Consider the following 20,776-nt stretch of genomic DNA (forward strand, 5'->3'; position numbering starts at 1 on the left):
GACTAACCTTTTAACAATTGTTTATTTGAGCTTTTAAGGGTTACATTTTAGTGTCTGAAACTTTTCAGTTTACACACACATCTGTTGGTTAAGGCTTAACCAACAGAATCAAGTTATCATTTATTACTTTGACTTTGCAATATGATAATTGATAATGATATATTCACATTTCTTATTCATTAAAAAAAAACTTGTCAATGGTCAAGGGGGAAGGGGGGGGGGGGCAAAAAGTCTGAAATATATGGGACTAGGGGGGGGGGGGGTGCAAATTTGTCATTGCACCCCCCTTTCAGAAGAAAGGGGGGTGCACCTGTCCCCCTGAACACCCTTCTGGCTACGGGCCTGGGCAAATTAGAGGGTTTATTTTATGTTCAAGATTATACAGATAAGACATCTAGTGTTGTCATAAAAAAACAGTAGTTAATTAAAGGTCCACAGGACTGTGAATTTTAATTTACTTAATTTTATTAATAAAAAAAAAGGTTAACGGTGTCTAATATTGACTTGTTGATACAAATACTATGCTTTGTGTGCCCTTGAATCAACCAGATAGGCAGCCAGACAAACAGTATACAAGCAGTCTGTAAGGTTATAAAGCATAGATTAATAATAATAACAGATAAGACACTAGATGTCGTCTTATAAAGATTTCGGGGGTTTTTCGTTAACAATAACCCTGTGGCAGAAGTCCAATAAAGATCCAAACAGTCGGCGTAGAATTACAATGCAGAGAGATAACCTGTCCTACTTCTTCGCAGACTGCGCGTAACTCCTTTAAGCCTCCGCCTTAGGGTTATTGTGAACGAAAACCCCATAAATCCATAAAAGACGACATCCAGTGTCCAATTAATCTATGTTATGAAGTATAATGCAGCATTTTGAATTTGCTTAAATAGTCTTGCAGAAATAAATACAACAAGGTTATCACACGTAAACTTTTGGAAATGTTTTCAATTAGGTATCTATGCGTATCTCTCTAGGCACATGAAAAATTAATTCAAATAGCAGCATTCCATGCTGTATAAAATTTTGAAACACATTGGGAACTCAAGTCCCAAATACTAAATCAATAAAAGCTTCAACGATAATGGCGAGAATCTTTTAGACACAAAGAAAATATAAGCTTGAACACTTTTTAACATGTCCAATCAAACTATTTGTATACAATGGTCAGCGTTTATACCAATACAATGAAGTTGATTTTTCTATTTAAGTTTTGATTTCTAACAACTTTTTTTCAAATCGTACAATTTTACAAGTAAGCAGAGAGAAGCTACTCTTTTTTCATGTTTATGCCCATCCATACTACATGCTATACATGGCCAGTCTCCATCATTAGATCAAATAAACCGCTGTTGTGCGGATGTCAAATATGTTGCCTAGTATGAATTGAAGTAGAGAGTAATTTATAATATATCAGTGTAAAAACATACTTGAATACTTAAGAATAGATTTGTTTATAAGGATTAAATTTTATACTAATAGATCTAATAACGAAACCAACTTAAAAATCAATTTATTTACCTTACAAACAAATTAACTGCTGATTGGATAATATTATTTTTATACCGCTTTCTGTTTCATTTGCTTTAGTTTGCAGTAGAGACACCTGGTGAAAACAATTTAATTTAAAAAAAGAAACAATGCTCCTAGTCCTTAGCAAGCAGTATTTCAACATGAAACCCCAACTATAACTTGATATTTATTCAAAGATAAGGAATTTTTTTCATTCAGATAAGGCTATATGAAAAAAATGTAAAAATCATATAAGAGAAGTTATGCTTTTAAAATCAATTGTAATGGGATAAACCCAAGGTTGTATAAGAAGGTTGGTTCCTCTTGATTTGCTCCAATGTTCGGAAAACAAAAATAAATAAAAACCCTTGACGTCACTGATTACATACAGATACAAGAGTCATATCAGGTTTTTATCTATCAATATATCTCTTGGAAACAAAATTTTCCATACATTGCGCGCTTTGAGACTAACCAACCTTATTATTGAACCTTGATAAAAACATTTCAAAGGCTGAAGACACATCGCAACTTTTGGAAATGTTTTCAATTAGGTATCTATGCGTATCTCTTGGATGGATCAATTGCCTTATAAATGTTAACTCTTGGTAGAGTTTGGATGGAGCAATTACTTTTTAAGTGTTAAATCTTGGTAGAGTTTGGATGGATAAATAGCTTTATGAATGGTAACTGATAAGAGTTTGGATGGATCAATTGCTTTATAATCTTGGTAGAGTTTGGATGGATCAATTGCTTTATAATCTTGGTAGAGTTTGGATGGATCAATTGCTTTATAATCTTGGTAGAGTTTGGATGGATAAATTGCTTTATAATCTTGGTAGAGTTTGGATGGATCAATTGCTTTATTAATGTTAAGTTTGGATGGATCAATTGCTTTATTAATGTTAAATCTTGGTAGAGTTTGAATGGATTAATTGCTTCATAAATGTTAACTCTTGGTAGAGTTTGAAAATTGCTTCATAAATGTTAACTCTTGGTAGAGTTTGGATGGATCAATTGCTTCATAAACGTTAAATCTTGGTAGAGTTTGGGTCGATCAATTGCTTCATAAATGTTAACTCTAGGTAGAGTTTTGATGGATTAATTGCTTCATAAATTTTAACTCTTGGTAGAGTTTGGATGGATCAATTGCTTCATAAATGTTAAATCTTTGTAGAGTTTGGATGGCTTAATTGCTTTATAAATATTAACTCTTGATAGAGTTTAGATGGATCAATTGCTTTATAGATGTTAACTCTTGGTAGAGTTTGGATGGATCAATTGCTTTATAAACGTTAAATCTTGTAGAGTTTGGATGGATCAATTGCTTCATAAATGGTAAATCTTGGTAGAGTTTGGATGGATCAATTGCTTCATAAACGTTAAATCTTGGTAGAGTTTGGGTCGATCAATTGCTTCATAAATGTTAACTCTTGGTAGAGTTTGGATGGATTAATTGCTTCATAAATGTTAACTCTTGGTAGAGTTTAGATGGATCAATTGCTTTATAGATGTTAACTCTTGGTAGAGTTTGGATGGATCAATTGCTTTATAAACGTTAAATCTTGGTAGAGTTTGGATGGATCAATTGCTTCATAAATGGTAATCTTGGTAGAGTTTGGATGGATCAATTGCTTCATAAACGTTAAATTTTGGTAGAGTTTGGGTCGATCAATTGCTTCATAAATGTTAACTCTTGGTAGAGTTTGGATGGATCAATTGCTTCATAAATGGTAAATCTTGGTAGAGTTTGGATGGATTGGATCAATTGCTTCATAAATGTTAACTCTTGGTAGAGTTTGGATGGATCAATTGCTTCATAAATGGTAAATCTTGGTAGAGTTTGGATGGATTGGATCAATTGTTTCATAAATGTTAACTCTTGGTAGAGTTTAGATGGATCAATTGCTTCATAAATGTTAAATCTTGGTAGAGTTTGGGTCGATCAATTGCTTTATAAATGTTAACTCTTGGTAGAGTTTGGATGGATCAATTGTTTCATAAATGTTAAATCTTGGTAGAGTTTAGATGGATCAATTGCTTCATAAATGTTAAATCTTGGTAGAGTTTGGATGGATCAATTGCTTTGCAAGTGTTAGCTCTTGGATGGATGCTATCTCATTTGAACTACTCCCGTTTGAACTATATTGTTCATTTGAACTATTGTTCGTTTGAACTAATGCACGTGGTACCGCGTGAGTAGTTGAAATGAACAATATGTTCACATGAAGTATTATTCATTTGAACTATTGATAAATTGTAAAGGAAATACACAAGAAAATAGTTTAAATGAACATTAAAATAGTTCAAATGAACATAAAAATAGTTCAAATGGACGTAAAAATAGTTAAAATGAACAAAAAAATAGTTCAAATTGACATAAAAATAGTTCAAATGAACAAAAAATAGTTCAAATGAACAAAAAAATAGTTCAAATGGACAAAATGATATGAAATGAACAAAAAAATAGTTACAATGAACAAAAAAGTACTTCAAATGGACATAAAAATAGTTCAAATGGACATAAAAATAGTTCAAATGTCCACATAAAAATAGTTCAAATGGTCATAAAAATAGTTCCAATGAATTTAAATTTCTTGTTAATATAAATTTTCCCTGACACTAGGTAATTTTCCAGAGAACCATTTTTGGACCCCCCCCCCTCCCCCCCTGGGTGACATACCCTAGAAACCAGAAGTCGTCCTTAGGACGTCATGAGGACGTCAATAATTACCAATGGGACGTCCGGCGACGTCGTATTTTAGGTGTTGAGGACGTTTAACGCAAGGATTCTTACGTCCTCACAACCTAATTTTCGAAAGTAAAAATCAAAATTTTCAAAACTGGTATTTATTCAAATATTTGGGTATTATATCTTACAGATCAATTCTTTTGAAAAAAATTATAATATTTGAAAATTCTAGCCATCCAAGGCCAAAAAGTGGCTTTTATTTAAATTTCAGGTGGAGACATCTAGTGGCGAAACTCAGAAGGTCCTAATTCGACCTAATATGACCTAGATCCGACTTAAGGGCACATGGTTAGGTTGTGACCAGTTATGACCAGTTTGGTAATCCAATCTGACTAAAAGGTCAAGTTATGAACAGTTAGGACCAGCTAGGTAAAGCAACCAAGTCCGACCTAATCCAACCAATCTCGACCAAATCCAACCTAAGTGGATTGGTCAAGTTAAGACTAATATGACACTAGTTAGGTAACTCAACCTAACCCGACCTAACCTGACCAAACACAACCTAGGGGGACTGGTCATGTTCCAACCAGTTAGGTCTCCTGACATAACTCAACCAATCACGACCAAATCCGACCTAAGTTTATTGGTCAGGTTAAGACCAGTATGAGACCAGTTAGGTAACTCCACCTAATCCAACCTAACCTGACCAAACACGACCTAGAAGGACTGGTCATGTTCCGACCAGTTAGGTCTCCTGACATAACTCAACCAAACTCGACCAAATCTGACCTAAGTGGATTGGTCAGGTTAATCGACCAGTATCAGACCAGTTAGGTTATTTGACCTAACCCGACCTAACCTGACCAAACACGACCTAGGGGGACTGGTCATGTTCCGACCAGTTTGGTCTCCTGACATAACTCAACCAATCTTGACCAAATCCAACCTAAGTAGATTGGTCAGGTTAAGACCAGTTTGAGACCAGTTAGGTAACTCGACCTAATCCAACCGAACCTGACCAAACATGACCTAGGGTGACTGGTCATGTTCCGACCAGTTAGGTCTCCTGACATAACTCAACCAATCTCGACCAAATCCAACCTAAGTGGATTGGTCAGGTTAAACCAGTATCAGACCAGTTAGGTTATTTGACCTAACCCGACCTAACCTGACCTAGGGGGACTGGTTATGTTCCGACCAGCTTGGTAATCTGACGTAACCCGACCTAACCTGACGTAACCCAACCTAATCTGACCTATCTTGACCTACTAGACTGGTCGTGTGACGTCGCTGGTTTCTAGGGTATGGAAACGCCTCAATTTGTTGATCGGTTTCCTCAAATTTTAGGTCCCTTTCCTCATATTTTTGATCCGTTTCCGCTTTTTTCAAGAACTTAAAAAATCTCAATTTGTTGATCGTTTTCCTCAAATTTTAGGCCAGTTTCCTCATATTTTTTATCCGTTTCCGCTTTTTTCAAAAACTTTAAAATTGTCATTTTGTTGATCGGTTTCCTCATATTTTTGATCCGTTTCCGCTTTTTTCAAAAACTTTAAAAATCTCAATTTGTTGATGGGTTTTCTCAAATTTTAGGTCCGTTTTCTCATATTTTTGATCCGTTTCCGCCTTTTTTTCAAAAACTTTAAAAATCTCAATTTGTTGATCTTTTCCCTCAAATTTTAGGTCCGTTTTCTCATATTTTTGATCCGTTTCCACTATTTTCTAAAACTTTAAAAATCTAATTTTTTTCATTTTACTATTTAATTTGAACCATCTTCATGATTATTTGAACTGGTTTTTTTGTCATTTTTTATTTGAAATATTTTTTTCTCACTTAAACTATTTTTAAGTTCATTTGAACTATATTTTTTCCATTTAAACTATTTTTGTTGTTAATTTAATCTATTTTTATGTTCATTTGAAAAATTTCTGTGTAATTGTTATCTAATTAATTGTTATGAACTAACTTGATAAGAATTATAAAAAAAATTTAAAAACTGAATTGGTAGAAAAATAGTTCATATGAGCAAGTAGTGTGTTGATTTGAACTACAGGATACGACGTCATGTCAGTAGTTCAAATGAACAATAGTTCAAACGAATAATAGTTCAAACGGGAGTAGTTCAAATAAGAATCCACCCTTGGAAGAGTTAGGATGGATCAATTACTTTATAGATGTTAATTCTTAGTAGAGTTTGGATGGCTCAATTGCTTTATAAATGTTAACTGGCTAGGTATAAAAAATCGCAAGGCTGGATAATCATGGAGTCCTGAGGTTTGTTCAAAAGATTACATTTTTAAAAATCATTTAATAACCCGGTAAAAAAACGCAACAAAATTAAAAAAATAAATGACTGATATAATTAAAAGTTATCTTTTTTTGTTTCTCAGCCTGTTTCTTAACAGAATCATTATTACGTTTTTTCCTCCGGGTTATTAAATGATAAAAAAAAAACAAGTCTTGTGAGCAAACCCCAGAATTCTCCAGCCTTGTGTATTTTGAAGAGTGAGTTAACGGTCTGATTTAGCATCGATACGTATCGTGGGCATGAAATGAAGCACGATATTTTATTATGTAAGCAAGTATTTACTTTATTTATAAAGTACTGCACTCTCAGTTCAACTACTAAACATATAGCCAGCCACGCTTTTTGAAGCAAGTCTTCGAAACGTTTATTAATTGTTGTTCAGTATACTTACAATCCTCACAAATGATGAGACTTAAGCGACAACACGACTGTAACAGAATTGGTATAGTCCTTGAAGTTCAATGCAACTGAAAACTTTTTGCTATTTATGCCAATTCATTAAATATACATATACCATTAATATATTATTTAAAGCACAAAGCCAATTTCAACTTTTATATTATTATAATCAAGATATTCATGGGATACCCTAATTGTTATAAATCCATAAATATCATCATTTATGTCATACATTTTAGCCATATCTAAAGTAAAATAACTTTAACAATAAGTAAAATATAGATTTATTTAACAAATAATAATAGATAATTTTACTAACAGGTATTTTCAAATATTGAAGAGAAATACACGAGATACCGGGAATTTTAAATGCAAAGAGAACAAAAAATCCATTGTTAAATTAACAGAACTCTAAAAGTATTAATGCAAAGAGAACAAAAAAATGATATAAAAGTTCAAACAATTGTTAAATATTGCGCTATAGTTCAAACAATATTATTTTCTGAAAATAGTTCTGCAACAGCGGGAACCAGAAAACTATGGGATAGAAAAACGAATTTTAAAACCAAACTATAACTATAAAATGTGCAGTGTTAACAGGCCCATTTCATTAAATAAAGTGATTTAATAAGTTTCTAGTAAAATTACTTGCAACTAACCAACATCAAATATTGTTTTCTGGTTATCACTGTACTTATTTTTCAGGAAGATGTATCCAAAGGGTTAAAACAGAAATACATACAAAGAATGTATTGGTTTAAAGGAGAAATAAACAGAAGCTTGATACCTAATTCAAAGGTAAAACATACTGCATAGAATAGAAAAAAAAGATTTCCGGTGGCGGTAGCTTGACACGGTTTAGAGCAACAAAAATGTTTAGAGTGAAAAAATTAACATAAATAACAGATTAAAGTGGATAGCAGGATTCAAATACTTTACAGACATTACTATATTTTTATAAAAAATATAGTTACCCACACCAAGAGTAAAATAAAGTTAAATTATTCTTTAAACCAAACCATACACCGAACAAGAAAAAATGCATATACCTAAATATTTATCTACTTTTCGTGGAAGAAGAAACAAGTGAAAGAATTTTGCATTGTATTGCGTATATATCACCAACACAGATTACACGAACAGGTGACATAATATATGTGCCAATCCCGTTCTTACAGGCGAGGACTTCAGAAACGATATACAGAATTTATACTGTCTGTTTCCTTACATTTATGCCTATCTGCAATTGTAAACTGTTTCTTTCGTTCATAAATCATTAAAATGACCATAAAAATTCTATATTGAAAAAGCAGAACACTTAATTTAACCCCTGTATCGTCAGATTTAAAGAGTTTCAGGTCGTCTTTCAAGTCTCATCCTTTAGGGATAATCTTGTATATGAATTCATTGACAGAATTGACACAAGGGATGACGAGAGAAAAGTCGTATTCTCTAAAAATTAAGTCAGACAAGTAAAACACGAATTTCCTCTTTTGTCCTGTATGTGTAATCTGTGCACATATTTTTTTTAAAAATTCTCGCCATGTTACTTGTTGAGAATTTTGAGGTTGCGGAGTATAGTACACAAATTAATGAGGTCCTTATATTCCATGCAGAAAATAAAATGTTTAGAAGTATTCTTTAATCATAAATTAAATTTGTTCTACCCGCAGACAGCATAAGTTATAGGTACAATTATAAATTTTTAACATTCAAAACTGATAAACAAATGGAAAAAAAGACGACGACCCCAAGGTTGAATTTAGTCTTTTACCTAAAATACAGTTTTCAAAAGTATCTTTTTTCTAAAACATTTTTTTAAGCATTGTAAATGATTTGAAAAAGAAAGAAACATGTTTAAAATTGCAATTAAACAATAATATGATAGGTGAGCAAATAAATTCCGAACAATCGTCTCATGAAGCCTTATCCGTTGTGGTAAACCCTGCATTACATAGAGAGAAAACTAGTTCGACTATACAGTTCAACTTTAGTTCAACTTTAGTCAGACTTTAGTTCGACTTAAGTTAGACTTTAATTCGGCCTAAGTTCGACTTTAGTTCAACTTTAGTTCAGCATAAGTTCAACTTTAATTCAACTTTAGTTCAGCTTTAGTTAAACTTTAATTTGAACTAAGTTCAGCTAAAGTTCAGCTTCAGTTGATATTTAATTCAACTTCAGTTCAGCTTTAGTTCGACTTTAGTTAAACTTTAGTTCAGCTTGATTTCAGATTAACTTCAGCTCAAGTTAAACTTTAATTCAGCTTAAGTTCAGCTTAAGTTCTGGATAAAGATCATATTTATCATATCTATTGCTTGGATGTGAAAAGAGAACGCGCTACACGCTCCAGCGCTAAATTTCGTCCTGAAAATAAAATAGAATCATTTCAAGTCACTCCAAACATTTTAATTAATTTTGGGCTTTCTGTATAATAATTAGTTAAGCAGGTTAAATAAATCAATGTATTCAGCGAACGTTCTTTAATTGTGTTTTCATTCTAGAGGATTTGTGCAGAGTAACCCTAAGCTCATAACTTTTGTATTGTTATAAGAACTGTAAGCGTAATTTCAAGTAAACAGCAATGCCTTATTTAAACTCTAGCGTACACTGTGAACTCCACTCAGCTGACACTAAGATCTATAATCTTCATATTCATAGTAATGAACAAGGAGAATTGAATAGAAGGAGGGGGCGATAGGGTTTCCGTACACTTTGCTGTGACGTTTTTAGACTTCTGAAGAACTAGTTTTTGCGTAACAACAATAACAAAGGCAGTCGATCTAATGTAAACAAACATGAGTTAGTATACAGTGAATCTTCATCTAACGCCAGAGATGCGCCAGATGTCTGTTTATCATTTGTGTTATTGTTTACAATCTTTATTATTGTTGTTACACAAAAACTAGTTCTTCAGCAGTCCAAAAACGTCACAGCAAAGTGTACGGAAACCCTATCGCCCCCTCCTTCTATTCAATTCTCCTTGGTAATCAATATCTCATTAGGTAGCAGAGCTAAGATAAAGTAAGATATTGGAGAGGTGTTGCAAAATATGAGACAGCTGGTTTTTTTTAGATTAAGAACTTAATCGCTTCAAATCAAAAGGATGATTATGGAGTTGAGGAGATGTAAGTGTCGCAGTTCCGACCGTCACGTTGTTTGCAAATATATGTATAATGTATATTGTAAAAGGAAAACGTGTAATAAAAGAGAAGAAAAAAACAAAATCAATTTTTTGTTCTTATACAGTGGTAGGCGATTATATCAATATAATTAAGACGACTTTCGATTTTAATTTTGATTTATATCAAGCTTTTAAACAGAGAGGAAACACAAAAACTTGATATTCTGAGATTGTATACAATGCCAAGGTTTTCTGTGTCACAGCCTTGTGAAATATCAACGATATACGAATTAGATATTCTGCACTGGGCTCATGAAGCATGATTAAGGATCTTTCAAGATCTTAAACAGTAAAATCAAATAACTACATTTGAGAAATTTGGCCTTAGGGCCCCAACCCTCAACTTTTTACGCCCCTGGTTCAAGTAAAATGTAATTTACCGATAAATGGAGCAGTTTTACAGGTGGGACAGGGAGGCTGGGCTCCATTTTCCAAAGACACCCTGTCCTAAAATAAATATATATATATATATTTATAATTAAAGATAAATAACCCATTTTTAACAGATCACCTTAAAATTAGATAAAAAACGAATAGACAAAGACTTTTTCCTCTTTTCCAAAATGTTTACCTTGCAAGATTCACAGATCACGTGACCCATTTTACACTGCCAAATCCTACTTGGGGGAGCCATTACCTAGATAACAAGAATTGTGGAATTAAAGAATTTTTTCTTTTTTAAAAAAATCTGGTTTTATTTTAAATCGCCACGTTAACATACTAATAAATATTTCATATCATGGTGGGATAAAAATACCTTTTATAAAGATCAGCAAAAACTAATTTATAATTTTTTCTAGAATCGTGCATCAGTTCATCTCCCCCTAGTGTTTTAACCTTTTCAATACAATGTTAGACAACAAAAGTAATGGCACAGGATGAATATTTTTATTAAAAAAAATAAGTTAGAAATGTTTTATCTATAATAATTATTACTCGTTTGAAAATTTGGAAGGAAGACGACATTTGAGCGTAGGTTTTGAAATAATCAGAACACTCGGGGAGATAAACAGACGCACGACACCGACAGAAAACAGACTTAGGACATTTTCTTTTTGATCATTTTCCCGGATTCCTACCTCCATGCAAATAGGGCACTCAAGCTCCTTCCAAGCACTATGGATCATTTCAGGCAGTTCAGTTTCCTTACTTGTGAGGTATCCTTCATCCGTTGTACTGAATTCCCAGGGGGAACCACTACATACACTACCCCCTCCTCCCTAAATTCGGAAAACTTGGACTAACAGAAAACGAAACGAAACAGAAAACAATAAAACGAAACTTTGAACAAACAAAAAAGGGGTCCGACAACATTTTAGAAAGATAAAATAATTAAACAGATAAATACAAGATAAAAGAGGTTCATGGATCATCGCTCAATTTGTTATGATGAAAGTCTAATTTCTTAAAGATTTCTATATCCCTAGAGTCTAAAGTTTATTTACTCTAGAGTCAACTGCTACCCTGGGTAGAAATTTTCTTCGGTTTCTTGAACAGGATTCTAGTTTCTACCCTGGGTAGTTCAAAATTATTCTGAAGTAGAATAATGTATGCTTTTCTTGAACAATACGTATTTATCCAGGGTAAATACATAAAACTTGCTTACTGCGCAGTGCGCATGAGTATAAAATGACGTCAACATAAGTGCTGGGTTTAAACGTCGTCGTTGCTTATTGAACATGAAATAAATAAAAAATTAAAATTTACTTTTTAAAATTTTAATGAAAACAAAAAGAAATAAGACAAAAAATTATTTGAAAAAAATAACCATGATTTTCTTATTTTCATCAGACTAAACATAATATAAACTTTTTTTCAGGCATCAATTTTGTTAAAGAACCGATGGATGAACATTTCTTATGATCTCAAATTTTTTTTCTAATTATTTTTTTTATATTTAATCGTTAATATATTTTTTTCGCTTTTCTGAACTATGCAGTTATCTTTTCTGGTCTCTATTAGCGCATTCTACCCTTGGTAAATCAAATAACACTGGGTAAAAACTCAGGGTCTGAGTTTTCTTTTCCCTAGGTAGTTTTACTCTAGAGTCGATCGTAGGTCCAAAAAATTGGAACTAGGGTTAACTCTAGAGTAAATTCCAATTTACCAGGGTAGTACCCAGGGTAACTTGACTAAGAAATTGGCCTGAATATAAATGGTTTACCTGAGACATTTTGTCACTCATCCCCTGTAAACTCGGTCTTCTAATCATAAAAAACAAGAAAATTTATCTTGTGAAAAATTAATAATATTTAAAGAACAAGAACTAATCAAATTTTTTTTACAACAGCGAGAAAAAATTATTTTGATTTTTTAACTTGGATTTTTATTGAATATCACATTTACGTTACAGGATATCAAATTGACGTTTTGACTTCTGAATATTTGGATTAGTTAAAAAAAAATATGAAAAACTTCCATAATTGTATCAATAACTTGACTTTACTTTAGCTGGACCAATCGAACATAACCCCGACTGAATTTTGGAAAATTTTTAAGAAGTCGATTTAAAAATTCCTCTTATATTCGACCTAAAACCCTTGATGTTGTATACACTAGGTGAGGCAATAGGATTTCTGTGCACTTGATTGTGACGTACTCAGCTAGGGAACTAGTTTCTGTGTTACAACAATAATAATGATGGTGAACAATAACACAGAGGATAAACAAACATCTAACATTAGATGTAAATAAACAATTGAAGATGACTACACACAATCAGAGGCACAACTGAAATATTCATATTACCTTCCCCCATCATATCCTTGGACGGAGGGAACGGACGCCATGAGCCTCCGCTGTGAAGACACAAGCCTCCATGATTTGTTAGACAGACTGAGCCTCCGCCATACAGTAAGCGCCTCCGCTATACAAAATAGTTTCCTTAAACTCTTGGTTTTTACATGTACTAAAGAATTTATTGTTTTTTTTTCGAAATAGTGGCAAAAAAGTTTATAAAAGATCAGAAGTCTTAATCAATTATTATAAACAGTGACTAATTATGATTTATTTAAGCGAAAAATTTGTTTTTACATTGACAAATAATCTTAATCTAAATAAATTTCCAATCAAGAAATGAATTTCCAAATAGCTTCCTTACTGCCCAAAAAATGTTAAAATGTAAAACATAAATATTTTATTATAAACAACTTTATGAGTCATATAAGTGACAAATCATGTCAATCAAAAAACAACAGTATTCTTAAGTAAAATTCTTGAACCACTATGTTAAAAAAAAATGAAAAAAATTCTATATTACATGTAAAAACCAAGAGTTTTAAGGAAGCTGTGCTGAATAGCGGAGGCTGGTTTACTGCAAAGCGGAGGCTCTTGCTGCATGGCGGAGGCTCGGTCTGCCTAGTAAATCTAGGAGGTTTGTGACTGCATGGCGGAGGCTCATGGCGTCCGGGGGTTCCCTTCCTCATCCTTGTGGATCCCTTCCTCTCACCGAGATTCACTGTTTATTAACTCAGGTTTTTTTTTTTTTTTAACTCTGTCTTTGTTATTGTTGTTAGACAAAAACTAGCACAAACATGACGCAAATCGTATCCCCCATACGTACCTTGAATGTACATATCTTAATTTAAAGTAAAATGTAGTAATGTACCTTGTACTCTGTGGTCTGGGACTCCCTGATGAACAAAGATCTGCATCAGGTCTGGTTCTAGATATTTATAGTGAAGGGATCAAAGTTAATAAATAATTGCGAGAAGCAAGAAACACCAAACTCAAATGTACGCAAATTGTGTAATGTACTCTCTGGGAGTAATGTATGCAAACTCGGGGCTCATACAGCCGTTGTTAGACTAGGACACAGGATTTAAGAAACGCCAATAATTTTCGTAAACTTGTATTGTGACTGAGTAACCGTCTTAAATTTTAGTGGAAGGGGAGGGGGTCATGCTCTTTGGCTGATTGATACCTTGCAAGAAACTGTGATTCCTCCTCCTGCTTCTTGAGTAGCCGACACATTTCCTCCTCCTGTCTTGTTCCATACTCCTCCTTCTCCAACATTAATCTCTCCATTAACATCATCCTCTCCTATACATACAATGATAACTCCTCCTCCTTCTCCAACATTAATCTCTCCATTAACATCATCCTCTCCTATACATACAATGATAACTCCTCCTCCTTCTCCAACATTAATCTCTCCATTAACATCATCCTCTCCTATACTTACAATGATAACTCCTCCTCCTTCTACCTCTCCATGACAAACGATGATTGAAATAAAGATGAACCTGCTCCTGGTGTGTGATGAGCTGCTGGATCTGTTCATCCATCCTAGTGATGAGCTGTCTACCCTCCTCCTCTTGCCTCAGCTCAAGTTTATCCAACTCAGTCTTGTGCAGCTCACGGAGCTCCTCAAGCAGCTCCTTTAACTTCCCGAATACTCGGGTTCTAAAAAGTTTGAAATGTTTGGAAGAGACGAACTTTAAAGTCACTTTCCAATTAAGAAGTTGCTTAGCCTGAGTTAAATTGATGAAGAATTCCATGCTTTTCTATCTTTAAGTTTATAATTTTCAAGTTGTTGCTTCTCTTTAATAATCACTTACGGAATTATGCTTCAGAGGAAAAGAATTTAACATTTGAAATTACGTTGACAGTCCTTTTAATTATTACAAATGAATTAATTGGAATGAGAGGAAAGACATTTTCTAAAATATACATGAATAGTCTCATTCGCAACTGGAGGGTTTAGAGAAAGGACAAGCTTTAACAAAATGATTTAAACTATGGTTTTGTTGATGGGCTATAACGACAATCCCCTGTTTTGAGGTTTCATGTGGGTATTAGGGTCAGAAGAGTGTAATTTAAATAGGTGGGTTTCATGTGGATCAAGAATTACATATGTGGATGAGAATAAGAGATCAAATTTTTAAGGGTTTAAAGGGTTTGTTGTTGAGAGAAACGATATAGATTATAAATTACCTATGAGTTCCATCAATAGCTAATCCTTCTTCTTCAAGACTATTCCTTCTTCCTTCTCCCTCGGACCGAAACCGTCTCTCGTCCTTGGAACACACATTTAATCGACATGTTTTTATTTTCCTTGTACTTTATCTTTATCAACTTTGTCCTTTCTTTTTCTTTGTTTCTAATCTGTTCTTTTTCTGTCTTTTCTTTCTTTTACCCTCTCTTCATATATTCTTCTTGTACTTTCACCATTTTCTTTCTCTCTTTCTCTTTCGCTTACTTTTTCATTCCTCTCAGTTTTTTTCTTAAAAATCAATAACTCTCTATTTTGCTTATCACTTTGTAACTCCTAGTTTTTCGTTATTACTCCTTTACTCCAATTTTTCAATTTATCTTTCTCCGTTTTTCAGTCTCTCCAACTTTAGGTTTTGATGCATAATCGATATAATAAAGCTCTTCGCTCATATATATACATATATATCATAAATATTGTATATATATTTGTTAGCTATAACTGGAAAACACTGGACCGAATTGGCTGATTTTTTTAAAGAGAACACATGGGTTAACAAAGCTAAAAAAGTTGCTTTTTTCTTCAAAATTCCACGGGCAACGCCGGGCACTTTAGCTACTAATCAATATAACTTTTAACTAACCTGTATAATTTCGTGAATATGAGCAGTTTCAGAAGCTGAGGGGGAATGAAGAGCAGCTCCTAAATATAATAATTTTAAAAGTTAATTTTCAAATTATTTATGTAAGATAATTTAAATTAATCCAAGATTTGTTTCAAATTTAACACCTTGTTGTTTAGAAAATATGTTTACTTAAAGGAACTGATAAATCTTCTCATAGCATAGTTTTCCAATCTTTACTATTACTATTAATTTTACTAAAAGAAAACCCGCCATTCTTTGTACATTTTATACCGGCTAAATCAAATAAGCAAAGTTTGAAATACATATAATATGAAAAATTTAAACAAATTAAGGATTTTTTCATTTACTTTTCTAGAAAATACAATTTTCTGAGATAAAGCAAAGAATCCCTAAATAAAAAGTTTAAAATAGTTAAAAGGGACTGTAAGCACAATTGACCCAGCATTGATGACAATGCCTGATTTACAACGGTAGCTTTGAAATCTTTATCTCATCCGTAATGTAAAAGATATTGTAGTTGTTCTAGTTTAAATCTGTTTAATTATGATAATTCCTTTATGTTTTCCTGCAGCAGAATATGCGCAAGTTACTTTTGTAGAGAACCACAACTGAACATAATCAAATTTCAGACAAAACTTTTAAAGGTACCGTTGTGAATCGGGCGTTGTAATCTAAGTATGGAGGGTTACTTGAAATAACGTTTACACACCCTTCAAGATATCTTTTCAATAATAAAAAAACATTAAAAATAAGATGAAATTACCTATAGTTTCTTCCAGTCTTCTGTTTCTATTATCTACTGTATCCAGATCTACTCTCTAAAAAATAAAATAAAATAAATTCAACCAAAGTTTGATTCTTTAACAAGTTTTAAAGGTACAATTATCTAACTAAATATCTTATAAAGGAACTGAGTTTTTGCTTTCTAATCCCTTTATCTTTGCAACCCAATGTCGTAGTTTGATATTTTTAACTATGAATTCCTTATATCAATTAATCAATGTTTGAAATTCCAATGGTTTACGTCATCAGGTTGCTAAGATAAAGGGAAAAGAAAATTGAGTTTGTGTCAAAGCACAGTTCAACTATTCAATTATTCTTAAATCTTAAATATTTAAAACACAGGTTTCAATTGAGCCTTACTCTTCAAAATGTGTGTATATGATTTATCTTGAAGTGTCAACAGTATAATGACAAAGTTAGTTTGCCCAGACCATAAAACAATAAACATCATTCATATTTTCCACCGGGATTATTAATATATTTCAGAGTTCCCCCTCCTCACAAATATTTTTAGAAGATTAGCTGATATTTTCGACGCTTCGCACCATTCTTTCCAAAGTTTGATATTTTCATTCCCTTATAGACTACTATGAAAAAGAGGGGAGCTGGGGTGTGATATTCAAATCCTCTACACGTGTCACCAGCCGTTACTATTTTATCCCAAAACAATAAAAATAGTGAAAGTTGATATCTTAGCTACGTGCGTATATTTAAATCTCAGACGCGCGTGTTCATGAATCAGATAAGAATTGGCATATCTAAACAATTCAATAATTCAGGACAAGACTAAAAAAATACAAAGTCTATCAACAGAACAAAATAATTTTAAAAAATAATTTAAAAAAATAATTTTAGTGAATTTAAAAAGTTTGAGAGGTTATTTTTTTCCATTGCTTGTGGCACGAAAAAAGATTTCACAGAAATTAATTTTAAGACCAAAAATGCATCTTTTAAGGGTATATTAAAATCATCAATGCGTGCTAAAATGAAATCAGTTTCACGCATTTAACCTTGTTAAATTATTCAAAACAATATGACATTGCATCATAAATATAATGAATTATAACCAAAAATACAGATAATGAGCTCTACTCTACTCGGTGGTCTCCGGTAAGTAGTTCTATATCAACTCTACTTTACTCTATACCGTGTCTCTGATAATATGTTCTAGTCTACTCTATACCATATCTCTGATAATATGTTCTACTCTACTCTATACCTTGTCTCTGATGAGATGTTCTACTTTACTCTATACCTTGTCTCTGATGAGATGTTCTACTCTACTCTATGCCTTGTCTCTGATGAGATTTTCTAGTCTGCTCTATTCCTTGTCTCTGATGAGATGTTCTACTCTACTCTATACCTTGTCTCTGATGAGATGCTCTACTCTACTCTATACCGTGTCTCTGATGAGATGTTCTACTCTACTCTATTCCTTGTCTCTGATGAGATGTTCTAGTCTACTCTATACCTTGTCTCTGATGAGATGTTCTACTCTACTCTATACCTTGTCTCTGATGATTGATATGCTCTACTCTATACCTTGTCTCTGATGAGATGTTCTACTTTACTCTATTCCTTGTCTCTGATGAGATGTTCTAGTCTACTCTATACCTTGTCTCTGATGAGATGTTCTACTCTACTCTATACCTTGTCTCTGATGATTGATATGCTCTACTCTATACCTTGTCTCTGATGAGATGTTCTACTCTACTCTATACCTTGTCTCTAATGAGATGTTCTACTGCTTGCTTGCTGGCGTATTTTACCGCTACCATCAGCGGTGTGCTCCCTAGAAAACAATTCTGTTTAAAAATTTTAATTAGAAATTTTAAATACAAAAAAAACAGCTTTAATTAGTCACAAGCACTCAAACAAGGTTTCCTACTTGTGCAATTTATTCGCTTGATGACTACTGTACATTAAATCCGCCAAAATGTTGGAAATTCCTTAATTGTATAAAAAATGCTTGACATTTAATGAAGTGATTCACTTGAAAAACAATTCATATAAAGAAGAACTGTGACAAACGGCCCCAAATGCATTGAGAATCACAATTCGTTTCAGTAAAATGAAGGGTCATTAAAAGTTCCATTACCTATATTCTTTAAAAACAAAGATGTTATCTCTGTTTGCCCGATCATAACTCGGGAACCCCTGAACCGATTTGCCTCAAATATTGATTGGGGAACTTGGGAGAGCCACGGGAATGTTTTAATATTCTAAGTTGAGTTGGCCGACTTTTTGTCAAAAAAAAAATAGCTGAAATCGTAATTTACGACCCAGTGCGGTTTAAAGCCGGGAGTAACTACGAGTAACCAGGGCAAAGCTGGGTTCCCAAGCTAGCATTCAATCAAGTAAATATATGAAGTTGAAATCTAAATAAAAAAACTTACCTAGAATTGTTTTCTCATTTACTAATATTCCAGGATGCCTGGGCAGTTACATAATCTTGTTTACAATTAGAATGGAATTTTTTATAGTTAGAAAGGGATTTTTTATAACTAGAAAGGGATTTTTTAAAGTTAAAAGGGATTGTTTACACCTAGAAAGGGATTGTTTACAACTAGAAAGGGATTGTTTACAACTAGAAAGGGATTGTTTATAACTAGAAAGGGATTGTTTACAACTAGAAAGGGATTGTTTACAACTAGAAAGGGATTGTTTACAACTAGAAAGGGATTGTTTACAACTAGAAAGGGATTGTTTACAACTAGAAAGGGATTGTTTACAACTAGAAAGGGATTGTTTACAACTAGAAAGGGATTGTTTACAACTAGAAAGGGATTGTTTACAACTAGAAAGGGATTGTTTACAACTAGAAAGGGATTGTTTACAACTAGAAAGGGATTGTTTACAACTAGAAAGGGATTGTTTACAACTAGAAAGGGATTGTTTACAACTAGAAAGGGATTGTTTACAACTAGAAANGGAGGTATTTAAGGGGGTCAGAGGGGGGGGGGGACTGGTTTTTGTCACAGTACTCCTGTTAAAATGCATTTGTTTTGTGATGAGAATGGACAAAATGAATATATTCTGATAATATTTTCATTTACAAACATTGTATCAATTATTGCTTGCATTGATTTATAATGATTTCAATTTATAATTACTTTTCCCGTTCATATACTTTCCTTGAAAGGATCCTGTAAATCTGCAATATATTTAGAATGTCGTCGTTGACAAAACTAACTATTTCGGGGGGGAAACATATACTCAATAGTTTTTTTTACACAAAATAACAAAGTATTCAAGAAAATCTAGATATATTAAAAGATTCTAACAACCATTAATCAAAGATGCAGGAGTGCCACAAGCCCGCCCAAGTATTGGTTTGGGCTTTGATTCGTGCATAAAATGCCCATTTTAAGAGTTTTTACGGAAATTATCAGGTTTCCGTCGGATTTCAGAACTTCAACACAACATTACGATCACTTTGAGACTTCTCTAAAAAAAATTACTCAAGCGACCGAGCCTTATTTGACATTAATAATAGGTTTATGGTGTGAACTCAATATTGCTAATTCCATCCCATGGATTTATTAAAAGTGTTAAAAAGAGCAAAAACTAAAAGAATCCAGAACTCAGAAGATTTATGTACTTGTCTGTAAAGTTTATAAAAAACAACCCCACATGTGAACACTGCATTTCAAATAGGAATTTACGTGACGAACATTATTCATTAGTCATTGTATAGAGTTTCAAGGTAATTTTAAGGTTTTATGATTTTTACATTTTGGATAGATAAATTGTTAAAGGATGGATCATGAACTCTCCTGAGCATATCTGAGACAGCACTGACGATATTGAATCTACAGGCAACATGAAGTCCGGCCATACCGTATACATTCTTCTCATTCACATCAATATACCTAGATATACATACATGGATACATAGTTACCAGTCATACAATATACATTCTTCTCATTCACATCAATATATCTAGATATACATAGATGGATACATGGATACCAGCTATACAATATACATTCTTCTCATTAACATCAATATACCTAGATATACATACATGGATACATGGATACCAGCCATACAATATACATTCTTCTGATTCACATCAATATACCTAGATATACATACATACATGCATAGATACCAGTCATACAATATACATGGGATACATGGATACCAGCCATACAATATACTTTCTTCTCAATCCCATGTATATATATCTAGATATATATACATGGGATACATAGATACCAGCCATACAATATACATTCTTCTCATTAACATCAATATACCTAGATATACATACATGGATACATAGATACCAGTCATACAATATACATTCTTCTCATT

General features: G+C 32.9%; 1 protein-coding gene across 2 annotated transcripts; it reads right to left on the bottom strand.

Annotated features, from left to right (window-relative positions):
* Positions 1 to 7,952: 7,952 nt before the first annotated feature.
* Positions 7,953 to 20,351, bottom strand: LOC111716847 (uncharacterized). 2 transcript variants are annotated; one of them, XR_002768614.1, is made up of 15 exons: positions 20,232 to 20,351; positions 18,852 to 18,889; positions 18,177 to 18,247; positions 16,436 to 16,490; positions 15,670 to 15,728; positions 15,029 to 15,111; positions 14,338 to 14,497; positions 14,016 to 14,134; positions 13,701 to 13,757; positions 12,258 to 12,297; positions 11,173 to 11,313; positions 10,665 to 10,730; positions 10,474 to 10,540; positions 8,766 to 9,276; positions 7,953 to 8,152 (listed from the first exon to the last, which is right to left on the bottom strand). XR_002768614.1 is itself a non-coding variant. In XM_023492352.1 (14 exons), exons 1-14 carry the CDS (start codon positions 20,291 to 20,293, stop codon positions 9,221 to 9,223), a joined length of 1,074 nt encoding a protein of 357 aa, XP_023348120.1. In that variant the 5' UTR covers positions 20,294 to 20,351; the 3' UTR covers positions 7,957 to 9,220. The 2 variants fall into 2 exon arrangements, 1 of the variants encoding a protein (XP_023348120.1); XM_023492352.1 differs by having other exon boundaries at positions 7,957 to 9,276.
* Between the last annotated feature and the right edge of the window lie 425 nt (positions 20,352 to 20,776).

Source organism: Eurytemora carolleeae, unplaced genomic scaffold (genome assembly GCF_000591075.1).
Source record: "Eurytemora carolleeae unplaced genomic scaffold, Eaff_2.0 scaffold2236, whole genome shotgun sequence".
NCBI classification, from domain to species: Eukaryota; Metazoa; Arthropoda; class Copepoda; order Calanoida; family Temoridae; genus Eurytemora; species Eurytemora carolleeae.

Coding starts and splice junctions, on each gene's coding strand:
- LOC111716847 (XM_023492352.1), bottom strand. CDS start 20,293: ATGGCCGGACTTCATGTTGCCTGTAGATTCAATATCGTCAGTGCTGTC. Junction 15,729..16,435: donor AAGACTGGAAGAAACTATAG/GTAATTTCATCT, acceptor TATTATATTTAG/GAGCTGCTCTTCATTCCCCC. Junction 11,314..12,257: donor TGAGTGACAAAATGTCTCAG/GTAAACCATTTA, acceptor TTCCGAATTTAG/GGAGGAGGGGGTAGTGTATG.